General features: G+C 42.0%; 2 protein-coding genes across 2 annotated transcripts in view; one reads left to right on the forward strand and one right to left on the reverse strand.

The window, feature by feature from the left end:
* Nucleotides 1-12,045: 12,045 nt before the first annotated feature.
* The window catches only part of LOC115139514 (5'-nucleotidase domain-containing protein 1-like), a 53,829-nt gene continuing 41,479 nt past the window's right edge, over nucleotides 12,046-24,395 (forward strand). The window contains exons 1-6 of the mRNA XM_029677003.2: nucleotides 12,046-12,461; nucleotides 13,137-13,228; nucleotides 13,541-13,612; nucleotides 13,804-13,913; nucleotides 14,082-14,161; nucleotides 14,278-14,359. Of these exons, the coding sequence (XP_029532863.1) occupies nucleotides 12,369-12,461; nucleotides 13,137-13,228; nucleotides 13,541-13,612; nucleotides 13,804-13,913; nucleotides 14,082-14,161; nucleotides 14,278-14,359 (529 nt within the window). The 5' untranslated portion in view covers nucleotides 12,046-12,368. The remainder of the gene's footprint in view (nucleotides 12,462-13,136; nucleotides 13,229-13,540; nucleotides 13,613-13,803; nucleotides 13,914-14,081; nucleotides 14,162-14,277; nucleotides 14,360-24,395) is intronic.
* LOC115139513 (collagen alpha-1(X) chain-like) lies at nucleotides 14,527-20,689 on the reverse strand. Its single transcript, XM_029677002.2, has 3 exons — nucleotides 20,583-20,689; nucleotides 19,932-20,076; nucleotides 14,527-16,995 (listed from the first exon to the last, which is right to left on the reverse strand). Exons 2-3 carry the CDS (start codon nucleotides 20,059-20,061, stop codon nucleotides 15,140-15,142), a joined length of 1,986 nt encoding a protein of 661 aa, XP_029532862.1. The 5' UTR covers nucleotides 20,062-20,076; nucleotides 20,583-20,689; the 3' UTR covers nucleotides 14,527-15,139.

Here is a 24,395-nt window from a genome sequence, read left to right on the forward strand (position 1 = left end):
TGAAGGCATGGACATGCAAGTGCACACTGTGTACAGCAACTTACCAGTTAGTGACACAAAACTGAAGGAGATCCAAGCAGAAACAGAAAAGGACTCACAACTATGAGGATTCTGTGTTATGCACTATAGCCCGTTACCATATATGTGATTGAATATTATCTGCTGCTTGTGTGGATGTATGTATGTGTTATGCAACATAGCTGACTTGAAACATTGTTAACAGTTTCAGGGCCATGGACCTTTCTCATGATGTAAAAATACAGAATAACATAAAAACGGACACATACAGAACGTAGTGTAGCAAACCACAGACTGTTTTTGTTAGAACTCAAACTTAACAATAACAGAAACCAGATATGTGATAACGGTATCTAGGGAATGAGCTAGGGAATTTATCCTGACACCAGATTCGAATTGACGCAACCCTAACAATTTGTGACCCCGAACGTGATCTGGTGAAGGACTTCGCTGGACATTGGTGTGCCAGCCGATTGGCCAGTACTGTCGTCGGACGGTGTGTCTCACAAATCCTGACCGGTCAACTAAAAAAGGTAAGCAGACACCTGTTGTGAAAAACTAAAGTTCTGCACATTGGCGTTATCCAAATTTAGTTTTGTGAGACAACTGTTTGATGTAAGTAACCAAATTGTATTAGTTTATATTGGTAACGGATCATAAGGAATACATAGTGGTAAATGCAATTTTGAACTGATCGATCACTTTTATGGTATGACAGTGAATGTAATGTACTAGGTAGTTCGGCGAAGCTACTGGTTTATGTCAGGGTGGGTCGGCGAACCTACCAGTGGTAATGTGAGGTGAACGGCAATATAACTGCGAATGTAATGTACTAGGTAGTTTGGCGAAGCTACTGGTTTATATGAGGGTGGGTTGGCGAACCTACTTGTGTGAGTGAGGATGAACGGCAATATAACAGTGAATGTAATGTACTAGGTGGGTCGGCGTACCTACTGGTTTGTGTGTGGGTGAGTCGGCGTACTTACTGGTGTGAATGAAGATTTGATAAGGACAAATCGAGTGACTGTGGTACATTAGTTATCAGTCGGCGTACTGATGACGGGCTGAATGATCTACGGATAATAGTACAGGCAAGAGACCTGTGTTATATTGGAAATAAGATAAGTTCATCGAGTGACTGTGGTACATTAGTTATTAGTCGGCGTACAATAACAGTTGAATGACCTAAGGGTAATGAGATGGGTTTTATTGGAAATAAGATAAGTTCACTGAATGAATGTAGTACATTGGGTATTGAGTGGGAATAGCTAATACCAGTTTGAACGACCTACGGGTATTTCTTGAAGTCATACTGTTAATTGACTAAGGAGGTAGCAACGTTGACATGAAAAAAAGTGGCGAATTGGTATTGGAAATCATTCTAAAAATTATATGATACACACCCCAAATGTACTTAACAATGACTAGTCAAGAAAGAGACTGAGAAGTTGTTGAAAACTTTGAAGTCCACTTTAGAAATAAATGGTGGTAGAAGCGGGGAGAAAAGCTATACAGGGAGTGGACAGAAGAAGGCAGCATTGCAGCGCCTTCGACGGGGAGCCTGGTTGGATATTGGAGACGCTAAAACGGAGAATAAGGAGAATCCTCGCTGGGGAAAAGCTTAGACCTTTGAATTGTAATATTTTCTGGGAATTGTCTCGGTGCCGGAGTTTGCTAGTGCAGACAATTATAATGGTGTGGTTATTGGCGGGGAAACTCAATAATTTGAATGGCGTTGTGGGTAAAGTTTTTGCCTTCGATGCGGGGGATTGGGGTTCGTGTCTCAGCCTTGACATCGATAGACTAAAATTAATTCTGATTGTAATTCAAATATTTATGGGTTTTGCCCGATTTGATACGGTTACTAGTATTTGTTCAAGATATGACTGAACGTTTTGATAGTTTGTTTAGGTTGAATTGAGAGACTAATTCGTTCGAGATAATGGCGAGGCAATTTCTATGTAATACATTGTGTTTCCCAAATGATCACTGGAAGAGCCTATTGGAGTCGTATTTTTTTTTTAAAGGTGCTGGGTCATGGGATGAGACAGTTATCTAAATCTGATGAATTCTAAATAATAATGAAGAGACAATTACGATAGATCTGTGCCCATCGAAATATTCTTATGACTTTAGCGAAGTACATGGTACGTTTACATTTTGGGGTAGAGGAAGTTGGAAGATAAAACTGCATCATTACGTTGAATACACAATAACGTTCCTCAAATTATGACAGAGAAAATTGGTTGTGTCATTTAGAGGGAAAATGCGTGCATTATAGCTTTGAGTCACTTTACAGAAAAAAAGTTCCAAATATATTTAGTAGCTGTATATCGTTTTACAATAATTCACAGTTATTGATTTTGGCTTGATTGTTCAGATAACACCATTTGAAGTTAAACAGGAGGTTAAGGTATACTGACATTATAATCTGTTTTCATTATGGGGAACGATGAAAGGTCCGCAAAGCTGATTGCAGGCTGAGTTTATTTTATGTTAAAGGGACAGTGCACGTTTATTACAATTGTGTGAGTCTAATGGCAGGGTAAAAGCATTTTGGGGAGACAATCCTTTAAAGACGAGTTACATGAAACATTGAGGAAATTTAAAACAAATTATTTGAGGGTATTATTATAATTATCAGGTTTTGTTGTGTTTTCAGCCAGAGGTGGGACCAAGTCATTGTTTGACAAGTCACAAGTAAGTCTCAAGTCTTAGCACTCAAGTCCCAAGTCAAGACAGGCAAGTCCGAGTCAAGTCTCAAGTCAAGACCGTCAAGTATCAAGTCAAGTCTCAAGTCCTAAACTTTGAGTTTCGAGTCCTAAACAAGTCATCACGTGCTCTTCACCAAATGTAATACCATTTCATATTATTGTAATGAAACAGCAGGGAGCAGGTCTCGAACCCTCGACCTTCGAGGGTCCAAAATACTGCAACGTCACCTAACACGACAGATTTTGCGGTAGCCGGCGCTACCCAAAACGCAGAAATAAAATATAAAACATTCATTACCTTTGAAGAGCTTCTTTCTTGGCACTCCTAGATGTCCCATAAACATCACTTTTGGGTATTTTTTTCCGATTAAATCGGTCCATATATAGCCTAGATATCGATCTATGAAGACTGTGTAATCAAGGAAAAAGCTGAGTTTGATAACGCAACGTCATTTTTTTTAATAAAAAAAGTTGACGATAAACTTTCACAAAACACTTCGAAATACTTTTGTAATGCAACTTTAGGTATTAGTAAACGTTAATAAGCGATCAAATTGATCACGAGGCCATGTATATTCTATAGCTGTACGTCTGGAAATAATGTCCGGGTAAATCTCAACCAAAATATCCGGTCGGAGACCGTAAGAAATGGGCTGTCTCTTGTTCGTTTGACCAAGAAACAAATCTGAGACAAATGACAAGACTGTTGACATCGTGTGGAAGCTGTATGTATTGCAACCTCGGCCCCATTTAATGTGGTTCACCTTTATCAATGGGTTGAAGTGGCGCATGGATATATTTTTCCATTTTCAGTGATCAGATTTTCCTGCACTTTTCGATGAAACGCACGTTCTGTTATAGTCACAGCCGTGATTTAACCAGTTTTAGAAATGTCTGAGTGTTTTCTATCCACACATACTAATCATATGCATATACTATATTCCTGGCATGAGTAGCAGGGCGCTGAAATGTTGCGCGATTTTTAACAAAAAGCTGCGAAAATTCGCAGCCTCCCTAAGAGGCTTTAGGAAAAGTACACAACCATTCTAGGAGGCACTCTGTCACAAATGTGCTCATTTGATATTTTCCAGCTCCAAACAGCGTGGTGGCGAGTCAATCTGCAAGTCTAATCTAGGCAAGCAGTGAGGAGCGCACATAACAATACAGGCTCCAGACAAGCTCACAAGCCAGCAAAAAGAAACTCATGAAACAAGTTACACACTCATAAAACACACAACCTCGTGTGTCGGCTATATTATCCACGATTTACTGTTCTTTGTGCAGCTTCAAATGTCGAACAAAGTTGGAAATTGTTGTGCCTCCGTCTGTAATTTTCTTCCCGCATGTTTTGCAAGTTGCATGTTTTGTTGATACAACGTCGTCTTTATTTCCGAAAATAATAATTTTGGGGTATCATCATTCCAAGTGCTCCATCTGAATTCAACTTCCGACGTTCCTCTGCACTGTCACGCACAATTTGATTGGCTGCTGTCCGATTCAACTTGTAATCCATTAAATAAAGAGTTGATGCGTTGCACACTTTTTTTAATAGCATCATTTTTTATATTTGTGCTTGGGGAGGGTATCAAGTCAGGTCGAGCCATAAGTCATCATATTTGTGACTCGAGTCCAAGTCATGTGACTCGAGTCCACACCTCTGTTTTTAGCATGCAAAATAAATACCTAGCTACATAAATGTATACGCTAGCCCGGGGTGTCAAACTTAATCAGCGCACAGGCCGCATTGAAAAAGCAAAAACAAATTTGCGGTCCAGGCACAGCCTATTTGTTTATACAAAGAAACGTGCAAGTGCGACCCAAACTGGCCATGCATTGTTTCATTGGAAAAAATATTGCCCTTTATAATGTCAACTTATGTAGGGCTCCTCAATGGCACAGCGGTCTAAAGGCACTGCATCACAGTGCTAGAGGCGTCACTACAGGCCCTGGTTCGATCCCAGGCTGTATCACAGCCAGCTGTGGTCGGGAGGCCCATAGGGCGGCACACAATTGGCCCAGCATCGTCCGGGTTTGGACGAGTAGGCCGTCATTGTAAATAAGAATTTGTTCTTAACTGACTTGCCTAGTTTAATAGAAGGCCAGCATCCCGGAGTCACCTCTTTACTGTTGAGATTGGTGTTTTGCAGGCACTTTTTAATGAAGCTGCCAGTTGAGGACTTGTGAGGCATCTGTTTCTCAAACTAAACACTAATGTACTTGTGCTCTTGCTCAGTTGTGCACCGGGGCCTCCCACTTCTCTTTCTATTCTGGTTAGAGCCAGTTTGCCCTGTCTTGTGAAGGGAGTAGTACACAGTGTAACTGACAAGTAACCTGTAAGTCTGTCGTTTTTTGTTTGAATTGTTTACGTGTTCGCTATGCGGGGGAAATTATAAAACAAGCGGAACTACGTAGCTAATAACTGTTGTAACAGGGACATTATTGAGGCAACACACCTTTGGAGGGAAGGAAATCCTGCGCTGTGTTAGCTAAGTTTTCATGTCATCGGGTGTAGTTAGTAAAAGTTGAAGCGTGTACGTTATGATGGTAACGTTATAATAATTAAGTGTGAATTCATGCCAGGAATAATAAGTGTGAAATTTGATTATCTCCCTTCTGTAATAAGCAGCCAATGAGGTATTTTTCCTTTATTCATGTGTTTAATCTGATACTGTTATAGCTCCAGCTAAACTGTTATGTATGTCAGCACTTCAGAGTTATACCAAGCTAATAAGTCACTCGTAAAATAAGAAGGTTGTAAGAGTGTGCTTAACTGTATTTTCATTTACTTTATAGTTCTCAAGGAAGGTGATAATTATAACTAAAACTACAGAAGAAAGCCGCCAGTTAAAATCAAGGAACGGTTGTGCTCGTGGTTACTGAAGGGAGCTACACACAGCATTGTACAAGATCTTCAGTTTCTTGGCAATTTCTCGCATGGAATAGCTTTCATTTCTCAGATCAAGAATAGACTGATGAGTTTCAAAAGAAAGGTCTATGTTTCTGGCCATTTTGAGCCTGTAATCGAACCCACAAATGCTGATGCTCCAGATACTCAACTAGTTAAAAGAAGGCCAGTTTTATTGCTTCTTTAATCAGCACAGCCATTTTCAGCTGTGCTAACATAATTGCAAAATGTTTTTCTAATGATCAATTAGCTTTTTAAAATGATAAACTTGGATTAGCTAACACAATGTGCCATTGGAACACAGGACTGATAGTTGCTGATAATGGGCCTCTGTATGCCTATCTAGATATTCCATTAAAAATCATCCGTTTCCAGCTACAGTAGTCATGTACAACATTAACAATGTCTACACTGCATTTCTGATCAATTTTATGTTATTTTAATGGACAAAAAATGTGCTTTTCTTTAAAAAACAAGGACATTTCTAAGTGACCCTTAACTTTTGAACGGTAGTGTACATTTCTTAAAAGCATGTTTTTGCCCTGTCATTATGGGTTATTGTGTGTAGATTGATAAGGAGATTTTATTTTAGAATAATACTGTAACGTGAAAGTCAAGGGGTCTGAACACTTTCCAAATGCACACCTATTCCACAATGAAATAGGGTGCAGGCCAGGCAGCAGGCTGTTAGCCAGCCTGCCAGCTTAGTGGAGTCTGCCACTAGCACAGTCAGTGTAGTCAGCTCAGCTATCCCCATTGAGACCGTGTCTGTGCCTCGACCTGGGTTGGGCAAAACTAAACATGGCGATGTTTAGTATAAAGACCTCCTCCATTCCTGCCATTATTGAAAGAGATCGTGATACCTCACATCTCAAAATAGGACTACTTAATGTTAGATCCCTCACTTCAAAGGCAGTTATAGTCACTGATCATAATCTTGATGTGATTGGCCTGACTGAAACATGGCTTAAGCCTGATGAATTTACTGTGTTAAATGACGCCTCACCTCTAGGTTACACTAGTGCCCATATCCCCCGTGCATTACGAAAAGGCGAAGGTGTTGCTAAGATTTACGATAGCAAATTTCAATTGACAAAAAACCCCCCAGATGTTTTCATCTTTTGAGCTTCTAGTCATGATATCTATGCAGCCTAGTCAATCACTTTTTATAGCTACTGTTTACAGGCCTCCTGGGCCATATACAGCGTTCCTCACTGAGTTCCCTGAATTCCTATTGGACCTTGTAGTCATAGCAGATAATATTAAACTTTTTGGTGATTTTAATATTCACATGGAAAAGTACACAGACCCACTCCAAAAGGGTTTCGGAGCCAACATGTCCAACATGTCTCTGGACCTATTCACTGTCACAGTCATACTCTTGACCTAGTTTTGTCCCATAGAATACATGTTGTGGATCTTAATGTTTTTCCTCATAATCCTCGACTATCGGACCACCATTTTATTACGTTTGCAGTCGCAAAATATTATCTGCTCAGACCCCAACCAAGAAGCATCAAAAGTCGTGCTATAAATTCTCAGACAACCCAAAGATTCATTGATGTCCTTCCAGACTCCCTCTGCCTACCCAAGGAGGTCAGAAGACAAAAATCATTTGACCATGTCACATTCTGACCTTAGTTCCTTTGTTTTGTCTTTGTTTTAGTATGGTTAGGGTGTGAGTTGGGCTGGGCAGTCTATGTTTGTTTTTCTATGTTGGTTTCTGTGTTCGGCCTAGTATGGTTCTCAATCAGAGGCAGGTGTCGTTAGTTGTCTCTGATTGAGAATCATACTTAGGTAGCCTTTTTCCACCTGTGTTTCGTGGGTGTTTATTTTCTGTCTTTGTGTATGTCGCTAGACAGGACTGTTTCGGTTTTCGTTCATTCACTTTATTTTTTTGTAGTTCAGTGTTCAGTTTGATTCATTAAATATTACATCATGAACACTTACCACGCTGCAAATTGGTCCTCCGATCCTTCTCGCTACTCCTCCTCAGAAGAGGAGAACGAGATCCGTTACAGACCACCTAATTGAGGAACTCAATTTAACTTTGCGCAATACCCCAGATGCAGTTGCACCCCTAAAAACAAAAAACATTTGTCATAAGAAACTATCTTCCTGGTATACAGAAAATACCCGAGCTCTGAAGCAAGCTTCCAGACAATTGGAACGGAAATGGTGCCACACCAAACTGGAAGTCTTCCGACTAGCTTGTACCGTGCATTATCGAAGAGCCCTCACTGCTGCTCGATCATTCTATTTTTCCAACTTAATTGAGGAAACTAAGAACAATCCAAAATTTATTTTTGATACTGTCGCAAAGCTAACCAAAAAGCAGCATTCCCCAAGAGAGGATTGCTTTCACTTCAGCAGTAATACATTCATGAACTTCTTTGAGGAAAATATCATGTTCATTAGAAAGCAAATTACGGACTCCTCTTTAAATCTGCGTATTCCTCCAAAGCTCAGTTGTCCTGAGTCTGCACAACTCTGCCAGGACCTAGGATCAAGGGAGACACTCAATTGTTTTAGTACTATATCTCTAGATAAAATTATTAAAATAATCATGGCCTCTAAACCTTCAAGCTGCATACTGGACCCGATTCCAACTACCGAAAGAGCTGCTTCCTGTGCTTGGCCCTATTATGTTGAACATAATAAACGGCTCTCTATCCACCGGATGTGTACCAAACTCACTAAAAGTGGAAGTAATAAAGCCTCTCTTGAAAAAGACAAACCTTGACCCAGAAAATATAAAAAACTATCGGCCTATATCGAATCTTCCATTCCTCTCAACATTTTTAGAAAAAGCTGTTGCGCAGCAACTCACTGCCTTCCTGAAGACAATGTATATGAAATGCTTCAGTCTGGTTTAGACCCCACCATAGCACTGAGACTGCACTTGTGAAGGTGGTAAATTACCTTTTAATGGCGTCAGACCGAGGCTCTGCATCTGTCCTCGTGCTCCTAGACCTTAGTCCTGCTTTTGATACCATCGATCATCACATCCTAAACCAGTTCTGGCCTGGTTTAGATCTTATCTGTCAGAAAGATATCAGTTTGTCTCTGTGAATGGCTTGTCCTCTGACAAATCAACTCTAAATGTCGGTGTTCCTCAAGGTTCCGTTTTAGGACCACTATTGCTTTCACTATATATTTTACCTCTTGGGGATGTCATTCGAAAACATAATGTTAACTTTCACTGCTCTGCGGATGACACACAGCTGTACATTTCAATGAAACATGGTGAAGCCCCAAAATTGCCCTCGCTAGAAGCCTGTGTTTCAGACATAAGGAAGTGGATGGCTGCAAACTTTCTACGTTTAAACTCGGACAAAACAGAGATGCTTGTTCTAGGTCCCAAGAAACAAAGAGATCTTCTGTTGAATCTGACAATTAATCTTGATGGTTGTGCAGTTGTCTCAAATAAAACTGTGAAGGACCTCGGCGTTACTCTGGACCCTGATCTCTCTTTTGACGAACATATCAAGACTGTTTCAAGGACAGCTTTTTTCCATCTACGTAACATTGCAAAAATCAGAAACTTTCTGTCCAAAAATGATGCAGAAAAATTAATCCATGCTTTTGTTACTTCTAGGTTAGACTACTGCAATGCTCTACTTTCCGGCTACCTGGATAAAAGCACTGAATAAACTTCAGTTAGTGCTAAATACGGCTGCTACAATCCTGACTAGAACCAAAATATTAGATCATATTACTCCAGTGCTAGCCTCCCTACACTGGCTTCATGTTAAGGCAAGGGCTGATTTCAAGGTTTTACTGCTAACCTACAAAGCATTACATGGGCTTGCTCCTACCTATCTTTCCGATTTGGTCCTGCCGTACATACCTACACGTACGCTACGGTCACAATACGCAGGCCACCTAATTGTCCCTATAATTTCTGAGCAAACAGCTGGAGGCAGGGCTTTCTCTTACATATCTCCATTTTTATGGAATGGTCTGCCTACCCATGTGAGAGACGCAGACTCTGTCTCAACCTTTAAGTCTTTACTGAAGACTCATCTCTTCAGTAGGTCATATGATTGAGTGTAGTCTAGCCCAGGAGTGTGAAGGTGAATGGAAAGGCTCTGGAGCAATGAACCGCCCTTGCTGTCTCTGCCTGGCCGGTCCCCCTCTCTCCACTGGAATTCTCTGCCTCTAACCCTATTACAGGGGCTGAGTCACTGTCTTACTTGTGCTCTTCCATGCCGTCCCTAGGAGGGGTGCGTCACTTGAGTGGGTTGAGTCACTGGCGTGATCTTCCTGTCTGGGTTGGCGCCCCCCCTTGGGTTGTGCTGTGGCGGAGATCTTTGTGGGCTATTCTCAGCCTGGTCTCAGGATGGTAAGTTGGTGGTTGAAGATATCCCTCTAGTGGTGTGGGGGCTGTGCTTTGGCAAAGTGGGTGGGGTTATATCGTGCCTGTTTGGCCCTGTCCGGGGGTATCATCTGATGGGGCCACAGTGTCTCCTGACCCCTCCTGTCTCAGCCTCCAGTATTTATGCTGCAGTAGTTTATGTGTCGGGGGGCTAGGCTCAGTCTGTTATATCTGGAGTACTTCTCCTGTCTTATCCGGTGTCCTGTGTGAATTTAAGTATGCTCTCTCTAATTCTGTCTTTCTCTCTTTCTTTCATTCTCTCTCTGAGGACCTGAGTCCTAGGTCCATGCCTCAGGACTACCTGGCATGATAACTCCTTGCTGTCCCCAGTCCACCTGGCCGTGCTGCTGCTCCAGTTTCAACTGTTCTACCTGCGGCTATGGAACCCTGACCTGTTCACCGGACGTGCTACCTGTCCCCAGACCTACTGTTTTCAACTCTCTAGAGACAGCAGGAGTGGTAGTGATACTCTTAATGATCAGCTATGAAAAGCCAACTGACATTTACTCCAGAGGTGCTGACTTGTTGCACCCTCAACAACTACTGTGATTATTACTATTTGACCATGCTGGTCATTTATGAACATTTGAACATCTTGGCCATGTTCTGTTATAATCTCCACCCGGCACAGCCAGAAGAGGACTGGCCACCCCTCATAGCCTGGTTCCTCTCTAGGTTTCTCCCTAGGTTTTTGGCCTTTCTAGGGAGTTTTTCCTAGCCACCGTGCTTCTACACCTGCATTTCTTGCTGTTTGGGGTTTTAGGCTGGATTTCTGTACAGCACTTTGAGATATCATTATATATTTCGGAAATCCTCAGGTGTTTCCTAATCACACATTGAATTTTCATTGGGATATAATTAGGACTATAATAGTCAGGGGTGTAACTTTGGTTTTAGAATAATAATAATAATAATATGATTTATTATACATTTTTTATCCAATCTGATAAACACTCCAATCAGCCTACCCGACCGCTTGGAGGTGTCCGCACAGTCGTAAAGCACACTGTTGCCTCGTTTTGTAAGTCATTCCAATGATAAAAGTGGGGGGGGGACAGAAATGCAATGGTTCTTGTCCACCCCCCCCCCCCCCCCGGCATCAGTGAACGTTGCGCCCCTGATAATAATGGTGTCCCAATTTATCTAACCTGCTGTTCCAGTCTACCAAATGCGAACTGAAAATATGGTTTTGACCCAATGTACACAAATTGGTGTCATGCCTCCTGTGAATATGATATCAATTTTGTGTGTGTGTGATTAAGAAAACTCTTGAGGATTTCAGAAATGTATCTTGTGTTGGGCTAATACGCCGAAAGAGGTTACAGCAGATGGAAATGCAAAAAGTTTCCCACCCAAACTGAAAAATACTGTCGGCTGCAACTGTGATAAAGCCTGTTAAAACAGTGTACAGTAAGTGTATATTTTGCATTTGTGAAATTATTTTGCTGTGATATGAATTATAAGGCTTTATGTTTCTAGAACCGTATCGCAATTGAGAATCGATTCACGTTTAGATGGAGTAGTGTTTGACTGTTTTTGCTGCCAGAGCCAGTCCACCTCTGAAAATAACATACAATGTCCTCATAGGTCCATATATGGCTCTACTACTGTACACTCCTTAAAGCTAGAATCCTCAATTAAAACAATAACAAAGCTCACCCCGCCTCTGTTTTGGTATAAATCTGATATATGCTAGAAATGTAACCACTCTCAAATTAATTGACAGCGCTTTGGATGCAAGAACTGACCATCCATTATATCAAAATTATAGTTTTAACTGTGTTTTGAGTATATACAGTGTTTGTTTACGTTATTTACAAACATTGTTTAAGAAACTAAGGATTCTAGCTTTAAGAGTAGATTCTTGGGCTAGGCCTATCCATATGTGTGGGCAAAATGTTAGGCTTTTAGTTTAGTTAATTAACTAGCATAAATAATTAAGGCTACAACTTTTTGAGAACTTCAAATTGTCTAGGATATGTGTGGCCCCGCTCTTCGAATAACTATGCACATTTATTTGACGTACTACGGTACACCCTGACCGGAAGCTTCGGGCACAAACCTTTTGTGCATGTTCTTGCGCACCTCCACCTTATATCACTATTGCGGTTGATGCGGAATGTCAAACAATGAATGAACAATTCGTAGACCTTGATTTACTATATGTGTACGACAGTGCCTGGTTATTGGAGACATTTTGTAAAGCATCCCCTTGTAACAGCAACCCACGTGTTGCCGTAGGAACAAATATATTGGAGGGTACAGATTCGACATTGACAGATACAGTGTGCAGGCGTGTGTAGCCAACAGTACAATATCCTTGGTTTCGATTGTTTCTAGCGCCCTCGTTAAAATGAGCGAATATTTTTCCCTTTCAGATTGTGATGTAATTGGTTTTGATTTGGACCACACTCTCTGTCGGTACCATTTGAAGGAGACCTCTAGGGTGAGTTTATTTATAGCTCACGGGCTGTCCTTGTGATTTCTGACAATATGATACTGTAACAATAGCTAGCCGGCTGGCTAGCTACTAAGTATACTAACGCTGGCATTCAACATAAACCATCCTTTCCAGCTGGTAGTGTTAAGTTAGTCGTTCATGGCTCGCTGCATTTGATCAATAGCTAATACTCACAATGTATGATGGAACGAATGGAATAGAATACATACATCCTAGCTACATGGTGTTAATATGGTAAACATTGCAGTTGCGATGCATGCGCCCCCAAAAACGACATTGTTACAATGCAACGTCTAACTACCTACCTAACAACACTATTAGTATGTGTTTATAGCATGCGTACATTTGATTTATAAGCAATATGCAACAACAAATTAGCCAGCAGTCCAGCCAGAGTCACAGCTGAGTCTGTGTGACATCTGACTGCCAGCTGCAGAAACCCAACGGCATCCTCTCTGTCAGGAACACATACATGACATTGAAGCCGTGACTTTATAAAGAGGTTCACAGTGTATGCCAGCTCCATCACGGTAGTTGTCAATACAGCACAGTGTTTATGTATCGGTACAAACATAAAGGTTCAGTGTCACTGAATGTTCACCCCACCTGTGGATAGAATAGAATGCAAGTGAGACCCTATATATTTGTGCTTCTTTGCAGCTGATCTATGAGAGCTTTACCAGGTATCTGGTAGAACATAAAGACTATGACAAGGACCTTCTTATATTGACCCCTGCTTCCTGGGATTTCTGGTGAGTCACAAGCAGCAGCAGCAGAACGACTGCAGAAAACACATTGTTCAATAGGCTGTAATCATTCTTGACTGTGGTGTGCCATTGTAAATTCAGACTACCTGCATGCATCATTCCACTGCTGTGAATGACTACCCCATTTTCAGGTTAGATAAAGGGCACTTTCAAAAAATGAAAGGCATTGGATGAATGCACGGTGCTCTGGGGAATATCGCTTACAGATTCTTATTGTTATTGCTTAGCATAGGAGATTGATCAACACGCTTGTTCTTTGCCAGTGACCACTATGAAATGTGTGTTCTGTATGTCCAGTTTCAAAGGCTTAGTGGTAGACCTTGAGGATGGAAACTTGGTTAAGTTGGCTGAAGATGGAACCGTTTTACGGTAGGGTAACAGTAAATGATACAGTCAACTACATGCTCTGATATTGGGTTCCTTTTTATATTGATAGGGGGAAAAAATGCCTGTTTTTAAGTGTTTGTATCAATGTACAATATTTGGGCATGCCTTTTTGTTACTCCTCTTTCCACCGCAAATGAATTAAAACCCCTGATTTTTAAACATGTTTTCATCAGAGCAACCCATGGGACCAATAACCTCAGCACAGAAGAGATCATTAAACATTATGGTTCAAAAAGGGAATGGAAGAACTTTAATACCCTTAATACCTCATTTACCAAATCTAGTAAGTCTGTAATCTTGAATCTCTGTGTCCCATCCAAATTGTGACAGCAGTTTTTGCTTTATTTTTGCAATGCAGTTTCAATTTTTTTTTTTATATGTGAAAGACTAAAGAGTGATTATTGATTGGATTGTTTCTTACAATAAATATGTTCTGTTTTATTCTCTGCAGCAAAGTACTATTTTTATGACAACTATTTTGATCTACCCGGGGCTCTTCTCTGTGGAAGGGTTGTGGATATGTTGCGTAAGGTAAAAATATACATGTTTTTAAGTGAGTTATGAATAGATAATGAATATGTTTACACTTTTTTTTCTTCGCCAAATTGTATCTCCTTTCAAGAACATGATTTTGTTTTTGTCAACAGCGTGGGAACGAGGTGAATTCAGACTTCTGGAAAGACATTGTTGCTGCCATCGACCACAATTACAACACATCTGCATTCAAAGGTATGCCTATTACTTATGCAATAATCAAATCACTTTCAGTTGTTGAAACAGAGGACCATATCAGAAATCACTATTTCACCATATCAGTGGGCTGAAATAGTCCAACTCAAAACAAGATTTTTCAGTTTCGTACTGTAGACTGACACAGAAAAGAAAAGACAACGCCGTCAGTTTCAGAAATAAGACTTTATTCTTTTACTTTGATCAATAAGTTGAACATAGCATAATGCATCCCCTCAGGCATAGAGTTGTTTTTGACATAATACTTTTTTTTGTGAGCGTTTTTCATCTTGTGTGTTGCAATATCACACGGCTGGTTTGTTAAAGGTGTTGCGATCTGACTTACAACATTGCCTTAAAAAACAAGCATGATTTCCTTTGCATGTATATTACAAGATATGTATTAACGACTTTGAAAACAACAACATGTTGTCTGCTGTAAATGTTACAGGCACCATTTTGTGAATTATTCAGACTGATCATTGTTTGCTGAATACTTGTGCATATACTGGGAAAGGGAATAGTGATGACAAACAATTGAATTCCTAAATTATATTCTTCTTCTCATTTCATTTAAATGCCTCCATGAACCGAAAGCCCTTCTTAATAGAATACTTGAGAGAATTGCTGCTCTTGCCTTTTCAGCCTTTTCAATGACAAATTAACTTGTAGAATATTACGTCAATCTTTTATTCTACAATGACAACCCAATCTCGATGGAAGTTACAAACTGAACTATTTCTTTAGGTCGTTTCTTTTCAGCTGTTATTAGTGATTGTATCACGTTGAGGCAATCAGGAACCCAGAGAAAGAGCAGTGAACATTATCGGCAGCGAAGACACCATTGGTCTCCTCATCAGGGACCTGAATGTAGACTTGGTCATGGGCATTCAGCATAAGTACAGTGCTGCCAGACAACTGATCCAAGAAGCCCTTGTTGTACTCATCGTATGAGAACATGATTGGCTCACCATTTTTGTACAGTGCCACCAATGCATTAGCACCGTTAACATGCATATGGTAGGAGAAGTAGTAGAGACCTGGTACCTGGCAGGAGAAGATGCCAGTCTGGGGGTCATAGTGCTGCTCCCCATTGTAAATAATCTGGTTGAATGGAACGGGTGAACCCGCTGATGGGTAAGCCACCGTCAGAACCGCGCTGAAGGCGGACATAGGGGCCTTCATCATCTCATGAGGCATCATAATCTCATGGGACTTGATGGGCATGCTCTTCTCGTGATGGTAGACCATCTCACCAGGGGGACCAGGTGGGCCAGGAGGTCCCATAGCACCTGGGTTACCATCGTTACCTCTGGAACCAGGAGCTCCAGGTGGACCCATAGGACCAGACATTCCCTTGGCCATCTGGCCAGCTGGGCCGGGTGCGCCGGGAAGACCTGCGTGACCCCTAAGACCTGCTTGACCTGCTGGACCTGAAGGCCCCACTGGTCCTCTTGTCCCTGGGATGCCGCTCTCGCCTGGTTTCCCTGGGCCTCCAGGTGTGCCTGGGTGTCCCTTTGCTCCTGCAAGCCCATTTGAACCTGGCTGACCAGGAGAGCCAGCATGGCCCTGAGCTCCCTTGTTACCCTGATGTCCTGTTGCGCCGGTTGCACCAGGAGGGCCTGCTGCCCCGGGGATACCTGCCTTCCCTGCGTAACCCTGATGTCCCTGATCCCCCTTGGTTCCCTTTGCCCCTGGAGCTCCCAGCATGCCGACATCTCCTTTAGATCCCTGCACACCTGGTTCTCCCTGGAATCCTCTAGCACCCTGTGGCCCAGCTGGACCCATAAGGCCAGTACCACCTGTTGCCCCAGTGTAACCTGTTGGCCCTGGCTCTCCTTTCTGACCGGTGGTTCCTGATGTACCGGGGGATCCCCTGTCACCTGTCATGCCATTAGCTCCTGGTTTACCAACTCCTGGTATGCCAGGTGCACCTGGTTGTCCGGCATGTCCCTGGGGACCTTTAGGTCCCATATTTCCAGGCATACCTGGACTGCCATTCTCACCTGATTTTCCTGGCGCTCCTACCCCAGGGTTTCCATTGTGGCCCTTTGGCCCTGGCTGACCCATAGCTCCTGGAGCTCCATCCCTACCTGGAGTACCTGACTTCCCAGGCTCCCCAGGGTATCCAGTGGCACCAGACTTACCAACTCCGGGTTGCCCTGGCATACCAGAGGGTCCCATTGGGCCCACTTGGCCGTTTGCACCTGGTGCCCCAGGAATACCAACTCCCCTCTCTCCCTTTTGTCCTTGCAGACCAGGGATACCTGGATGCCCTTTAAGTCCACTCTCACCCCTTGGCCCCATGCCTCCGGGCAGACCGTGTGGGCCAGGTTTGCCAGCAGAAGAGTATCCAGCAGGTCCTGGGCTTCCAGCGGAACCGGGTGATCCTCTTGGACCCATGGCACCAGGTGCGCCAGTATGGCCCTTCTCACCGGGCATTCCGTTACTACCTGGTTTCCCAGGACCACCTGGATTGCCAGGCTTGCCAGCTGCGGAGTAGCCAGCGGGTCCGGGGGCCCCGGGTGGGCCCTGTTGTCCAGGATGTCCCACGCCGTTATTGCCGGGAGGCCCAGGGGGGCCCATAGGTCCTGGCTCACCAGGGGATCCGGGAATACCTGGCTCACCTGAAACAGCTGTGGAAATGGATAAGCGTAATTACCTAAGATGCAGGTAACAACTGCAGTTAACTGTAATTTGTTTAGATTTTAGGATATCTTTTTTTTCATTTCATTAAGTTTGTCAGTTTTTCCAGAGTAGATCATTAGGTTTCAGTCAAGATTAATTCATCCAAGTCCGTTATCTGTTAACAGAATATTCATGTAGTCCTGTTTTCATTCGGGGTGCATCTGAAACATTTGTCTATTTCATTTGAATTTGAATGGAAAGATATATTGACGTTTTCTCGGTGATGCCCCAAATGGATCTTAAGATGTTTTGAAAAGCTGATGACTTGGATATCTGCGCCCTATTTGTATGGGTGTGGATGAACAACTCTGCCATGCACCAGTTGTTACACGTATTGATCCAGTCATGGTGTCTGGGGGGGTTGGACAACAACTCGGCTTGTCAATTGGTTCCTTGAGTTACCTCTGCTTTGGTATTCCACTCTAAAACACCACAATGGGATTTAAACAACCGAGGGGATGTAGGCTCTGTGATTATGGAGGGAGTTTGCGGGCACTGACTGCTTTTCCCAGGGTAATTTTGACAGCACCAGTGGTCTGAGAATATGTTCATATAAACACTGGGGTCCTTGTACAGTGCTCAGCATATTGAGACCACATTAGACGACTGTAGCCAGTTATTTTAGTTTCATTTGCCCACGCTATGTTGAACCCTTTCATTTCACAAGTTGTCTGTAGTGCGTGATTATGGTTAGTGGTCCTCCAGTTGACGTATGTGCATCGCCTTGAACTCTGGCCTAGGTCGTGAAATTCTGAAGGGATACTTTTATCCCTGTGTCTTTGAGCAGTTAGCCCACAATACCTCCACGCCTTTGCCTATATCAATAACTTTCCCGAAGCCGTGTTGTTTGTTGCATATTATGCCTAACATTTTGTATAACCATTCATGTGTTCGCTTGAGCTATTTGTGTTAAGTCTGTGGCATTTTACCACTGTTCAGATATCAGAATTCAGTCCATAGTGGTCAGTATTTGCCTTATGCTGTAGCTTGGCTGCATCACCGAGTTGATGACCCTGCCCCCTTTTTGACTGACGTTGGTAAAGGGACAGTGACCTTTGAAACGGAGTTTCCTTTTAGATATAAAACTTCAAGGCACTAGCAGTTATTAACAGTTTTTATCAATTCATGTATTCATTGTATTATTAAAAGTGATTTTATAATTTACTGGCAAGGCTGTTGCTGCTCAAGTAATGTGTGGTATAGTAGTGCCATGGTGTAAGGTACTACTACAGAAGTCAGTAGGAAACATTTAGCTAAAGTGACTGAAGTTTAATTGACTGATGATTTGTAGAAAAGCACATAAAGTGTTTGCCTTTTCCTGTTTTGGAATAGCACTTTGAGAACAAAATGGCAAGACAGGGCTGTAATTTGAAAGCCACTGAAGAGTAGGTTTGAAACCTGAGGAAAAACAGAAAGTGCCAAAACTGGCAGCCAAGTCAAACCTCAGGAACTGGAAGGTGACAACACTGTGGCATAGCCAGCTGTTCAACCTTGACTTGTCTAGTTAGGCCTAGATCCTATGTCTATTGCCAGCCTCAAACCATACCGTTCTATATATAGGCCATGCCATGGCTCTCACATTATACATCCTGAGGATGGCACTTTTTAAAGTCTTACAGCATATTTAAGATGATTTGCATTTGTGTCTACTCTACTGTAGGGCATTTATTTTGAGACGTGTCTGGGACAATTTAAGCACTTACAAAGCGGTTTGTTTGGGTGTGCCCAGTGCAACGTGGTAACATCTGTTTGCATTGTTGACGTGTGGGAAAGTTTTGTATTTCTGTCAGAGGACACCGGCCATAATAATACATTTTAAAAATGCATCGAAACATCTTAAGCAAAGCTACTGAGTGACGTAGTCTGGTTGAGCGACAACCCTCGTCTCTGGACCGTATTCTTGACCGAATGGTCCCATCTCTGCCGTTTTGTCAAGCCCCACTCTCTTACTCTCTATACTTTTTCCCCGCTGTCTTCTGAGCTTTCTCCTGAAGAGAGGATAGTAGGATATCTTGTTAGGATATTTCAATATTTGTCAAGAGTGACATGGAATCTGGAAAGCAGCGTTCTGTGGAAGCTAGCGACATTTAACTGGTGCGTTGGGTGCTCTTTTTATGAGGCGTACAGAAGCGATAATTGCCCCTGGCTCTCACTGCTACAGAACCTCTGTGATCTGACTGTCAGCGTTGTTGCAGGAGAATGGTTATTATTTTAACTACTGTAATCATATTTTTATTATCCACTTTCTGTGGATGAATGACTGTGTCCTCTCTTGGGAGCTGTGGAAGGATGCATTGGTCCACGGTTTCCAATTTGTCACGACATCTATGGGCAGGTGAAAACCCTCAACAATTTGGACTGAGACATTGCCTCAGAATGCATCAATAAGTCTGTTTAATTGACTTGTTCCCCTGTAAAGGATAATGTACTTTCAATCCTGTTTCATAAGGTAAGTATGTCGAGATTTAATACTCAACATCTGTGAGTGTTTTGGTAGCAATTAACTTCCACAGTAATTAATGTTTTTTTTTATTTAAATTTTGCTGTTTTACATTGATTTAACTTTTTTATTTTGATACGTTTATTTGTATATATTTTTTTACCATGCTGTGCTTAATTACATTTGTTAAAGCTATATGGAATTCAAAACAGCCAAGTATCTTCCAGTTTGACATTTGGGGTGTACTTGCACCCAGTATTTTCCTTTTGGCACTGACGGCTATTAGGTGGCCAAGAAAACCTCCTGGCCCTAATGACAAACCTCCAGTACAGTCTAGAATTGTAATGAATTAAACCTTTCATCAAGAGAATGTACCTTAAAGCTGATACAGAATTATCTTCGGAATATTAGCGTGCAAATAGACATGAATACGTTGAGACTTACTTTGGACATGGCTCTTGGTAGGATAATGCTGCTGCTGCTTGGCTACTTTCTGTACATGGTAGTATCTCTCTGGTGTTGCCACGGCCAAGGCCACCAGGAGGAGGAGAACGCTTGTCACTCTGAGGTCCATCCTGTGAAGCTAAACCTGCAAGAAAGAAATGTAGAACAGAATGTTGAAATGTGAACGGTCTTCAGCATACAGAGACACTACACTGGCGTCTCCTGTATTTCTCATACAGTAGCTTTGCAGTTATATTGTCACTACAGCAGGGCCTGCAACAACAAACTAACATTTCTGTGTCAGAATGACAAGAAACGAAGCACAGGAGGGAACGTTGCAGGCCCCAAATCTTTAGTCAGACTTCCAGAGCTAAGTCAGATTCAGACTCCCATGTATGCGTCATCCCTTCCCTCGCCAAGTGAATCATCTCATCACAATGATAGATAGATAAGACACTTGCTATGAGGACGACTTGAGGCCAGATGCCATCAGTACCTACTGCCCCAACCTATTCCTCAACCATGCCCCCAAGACCCCAACTGCCTCCCCAATGGCCCAATGCACTCTACACCTCACAGCACCAGGCACAGAGGGCCACACTCACATACACCCAGAGAGCATACTAGAGAGAGCGGGCAGGATACACTTACCAGCAGGCAGGCTCCAAAAGATCAGTGAGGGTCGGGAGGCTACTGTCCTGGCACGGTACTGTATAGTCCTTAGTCTGGCTGCTGCTACCCAGGCCACTGGATATGGGGTATTTATACCAAATCTGTCTCCAGCATCACCCAGAATCTACCTAGTATAAAAGCCCCACCCCGTTGTGATGTCAGCTTTAATGAGGGGTGCCATATCCTCCGAGAGAGAAGGCATGTCACTTCAGGATGATAGTCCTCTCATAGCATTTCAAAACCCCACAGCTCCTCCCTCATCCATCCATCCTCAATGGAGCAGGACTGAACTAGATTTAATTCAGTTAAAGATACCTTTTTATCTTTTTGTTTCTGAACTCTTTGGCATTTGTGGGTATATGTGGTCGTATGTTCAAGTCGCAATAATGCACAAAGCTATGTGGGTATTCACTTTGATTCTTTGATGTCTTTGACATCTTAATTGCTGTTTTTTTTATAGATTAATTAGAAAAACAACATAAGTGTTCCCCTCTTCTACCCAGTTCTGCATATTTTCGTCTGCTCAAATACAGGTGCTGGGGAATGGCTTTAGTACATTCATTATCTCCAAAATAATTTTATTGACAGAGTGAGCATTTTTGCCCTGGAAAATTAAAGACGGTCTGTACTTGAGCTTTTTCCTCCTTTCATCCCATGGAGTCCCTGTCTGTAACAGTAAATAACACTGTGGATAGCCCAGACCATTGAGTCCTTATGGAGGGAACTTCCAGGCAACAGTGAAGTTTCAGACTTGTACATGCAAACAAATGTGTTGCTTTCTTAACAGGATTTTAATGTTAGATTGTGGTAGCAAAATCAATACACTATGTCAGCTTAATGAACTCTGGTAAACATTACTTACATTTATAGACATTTATTTACTGGAGAGTTAAATTGTTTCAACTGTGTGTGGTGTAGAGTGCATATAGCAGTACTGTGCCTCCACTGAGCCACAGTGCAAGATGGGTACACCAGAGGGCAGAGTTTAGTTTCTGTCCTCAGACCTCTGGCGGTCTGGTTCTCAAATGTCCATTGTCACCTCCAAATTATTTTGTGAAAGTCTACCCTGCACATTTGTCACATTTTTCTGCCTTTAAAATGAAATCTTAATAGGAATAAAAAAAATGTTTCTACACAACCTGCTCCACATTTTCAAAATGAAAGAAAAAGTATGGAACATTTTCACAATAACATACAATTTTTTAATTAAAAATGCAGATGTCTTGTATTTTCAAGTATTGTGGCATGCATGTCACAGGCAGGGACTGGAGAGTTTGTCAGAATCCAAATAAATAAATGATCAACACCCAGGTAAAAAGTTAGAGACCCTGTCTCAGTCTTCTGGATACCTAACCCTGGGATAGAATTGTATTTTTCAGTGGGACAATTACACAAATGTTAATGCCAAATACACACCAGAATGGCTTTCCAAGAGATGTTGATGATTGTTTCTAAGGGGTCTAGTCCCAGTCCTGACTTAAATCTGTTTGAAATTCAGAGACAAGTTTTTGATGTTGCTTGTCCATATTAATCATTTCCTAACCAAATTTACCGAGCTTGAGAAATTTTGACAAAAACAATGGATATGTTGCCGCAAGAGTTGTGCAGAGTTATTCAAAATAATTCACAGCTGTACTCACTGCCAAAGGTGCTTCCACCTCTGGGGTTTGAAGACATACGCAATCATTACGTTTATTTTTTTTAAATTTAAAAGGTTGTGTAGATTTGTAGGGAAAAAATCTAAATGTACTCCCTTTTTTAGATGATATTTTAAGGCGACAAAATGTGAGAATTGCGCAAGGGGTGTGTTGACTTTCACTAGGCACTGTATCTACTCTTACGGACAGTACCTGCCTTTTGGAGTCTAGCAACTGTGTTTTGTGATGTCACCATGTGCTAGCAGGAAATGCCTACTCCCCAAATAATGACGTTGTTATTACACACAATGTCAAGATAGCCTTCGATTTTGTGTACAGAAGCTGTGCCTCAAATTGCTCCTTTTGTATATGTTGTGTGTCTATCTCCTAATCTGCAGTATTTATCTTTGTCTTTGAGCTGTTTTGCACCTGTTAATCCTTGCCAGGTCAAGTTTTACTGTAGTAGACTGAAATGGTCTCGAGGATGTTTTAGGTTTAGAAAAACCCAAAATAGTGTGTGCGTTTTTTTTCTCCGACATATTTCCAACTCTTAGTTTTACAGCCTGCAGAAGAAAGTCAATCAAGCCACTGGGCATCCTTGGTAAACCCCTTTAGTTTAAATGACAGAGTTGCAGGAGGTGGAGTCAACACTTAAAAACTTTGCAGGCTCCAGTCCCTCCATCACACTTTCACCATGAAAGCCGTGTAGACCACACAGTGGCAACGTGTTCATTTTTTATTTGGGTCCATGATTTTTTTTGTTGATGTGTCAGGATTCATTCCTCCCTATCTAAAAGCATACTGTGTCATTTTAACGTAAGTTAATGCCTAGACTAGAGGCACATGAATAGACGTGTACTGGAAATACCTTGTGGAGTTTGAAAGGAGGAGTACCAGGTCTTACAGATCGTTTTTCTGCACGGGGATAGAAGTGAAACACCTTCAAGATGCCTCTATTGTACTTGTCATCAGTTTTGCGTTGTGACCCTGTGGCCCTTAACAAAATGCATAAACATTGGCCTTTTTACAATAAACATCGATCACATCATATACATTGCCTCGTAGGACACTGTTACTGATTTACTGCCGAGGTGTGGTGGTCTCTCAGGCGCTTTTAGCTGCCGAAGCATCACCCAGGTGCGTGCTACACTTTCGGTTGGTGGATGCTCCGTGCGGCCTACCTACAGAGGAGGAGTAGCCGTGAACTTCGGAGAAAGCGGTGCCCGGTGAAAAGTTCTATGCCTGTCTGACTGATGTTCTCCCTCCCTGGCTTTACCATCAACCCAACCTCCACTCAAGCCAGTTACTCCTTTACTGAACTGCATCGTCATCTAGCTGTGGAAGACCATCTCCCATGAACTGCCAACTCCCTGTATTTGTTTTTGTTCATTTTCCTTTTTTCTCTCAATTGACTGAGATTCTGTATGAAAGCACTATATCAAATACATGTATTATTATTATTATTATTATTACAGCACACCTGAACCACTTTATGATGTGGTGGCATTCTGAGTCAATGAAAGGCTCTGGAGAGAGCGCTGCGGTTGACACTAGAAGAATATGCAGCTTCTCTCTCCAGACGTGACTAATTCACTTTCATTCCTTTTAATTGCTATGATAATGACTGGGATTCTCACACAACATAGACAATGGTGCCAACCGTTTACCCCGTTATCTTAGTATGGGATACAGGCATGCTGTAGATCAAATCTGCACTCTGCTATAATTTGTTTCTGATTAATAAGCACAAGGCCGATGTCTTAAATCTAGGCTAATTGATAGCTGAATCTTTTTCCATCTGTTTGAAATGGTCTTTTGCATTTATCATGTTTTTTTTTTATGTCTGGTGTGCAAAATACCTACTGCTTTTCGTAGTCTATTTATTCTCATGGGTAAAGTTGGTAGACTGGTGGCTAGGACTACAAATACAATTAAGGCATTTTAAATCTTATAATGGGCAGTTCAGAAAAACCCCCAATGATTTATAGCATTTAGTGTTTAGATTTATGAAATGTCTGATTTTGCCATCATAATTTCCCTCACAAATTGTCTCAAAAATCATCATACATTTTCCCTGTGCTTGTCTTTGCTGCCCAAGTTCAGTTTTAGAGTGCTGGGGAAGACGCAGTCTGGGTGAGACAGATACGTTTTAGTC

This window comes from Oncorhynchus nerka, linkage group LG13 (assembly GCF_034236695.1).
Source record: "Oncorhynchus nerka isolate Pitt River linkage group LG13, Oner_Uvic_2.0, whole genome shotgun sequence".
In the NCBI taxonomy this organism is placed as follows: Eukaryota; Metazoa; Chordata; class Actinopteri; order Salmoniformes; family Salmonidae; genus Oncorhynchus; species Oncorhynchus nerka.

Excerpts from the sequence above, each read along its gene's own strand:
- LOC115139513 (XM_029677002.2), bottom strand. The coding sequence starts at position 20,061 with ATGGACCTCAGAGTGACAAGCGTTCTCCTCCTCCTGGTGGCCTTGGCC. Across the intron at positions 16,996-19,931 it reads TACCAAGAGCCATGTCCAAA|CTGTTTCAGGTGAGCCAGGT; the intron begins GTAAGTCTCAAC and ends CCATTTCCACAG.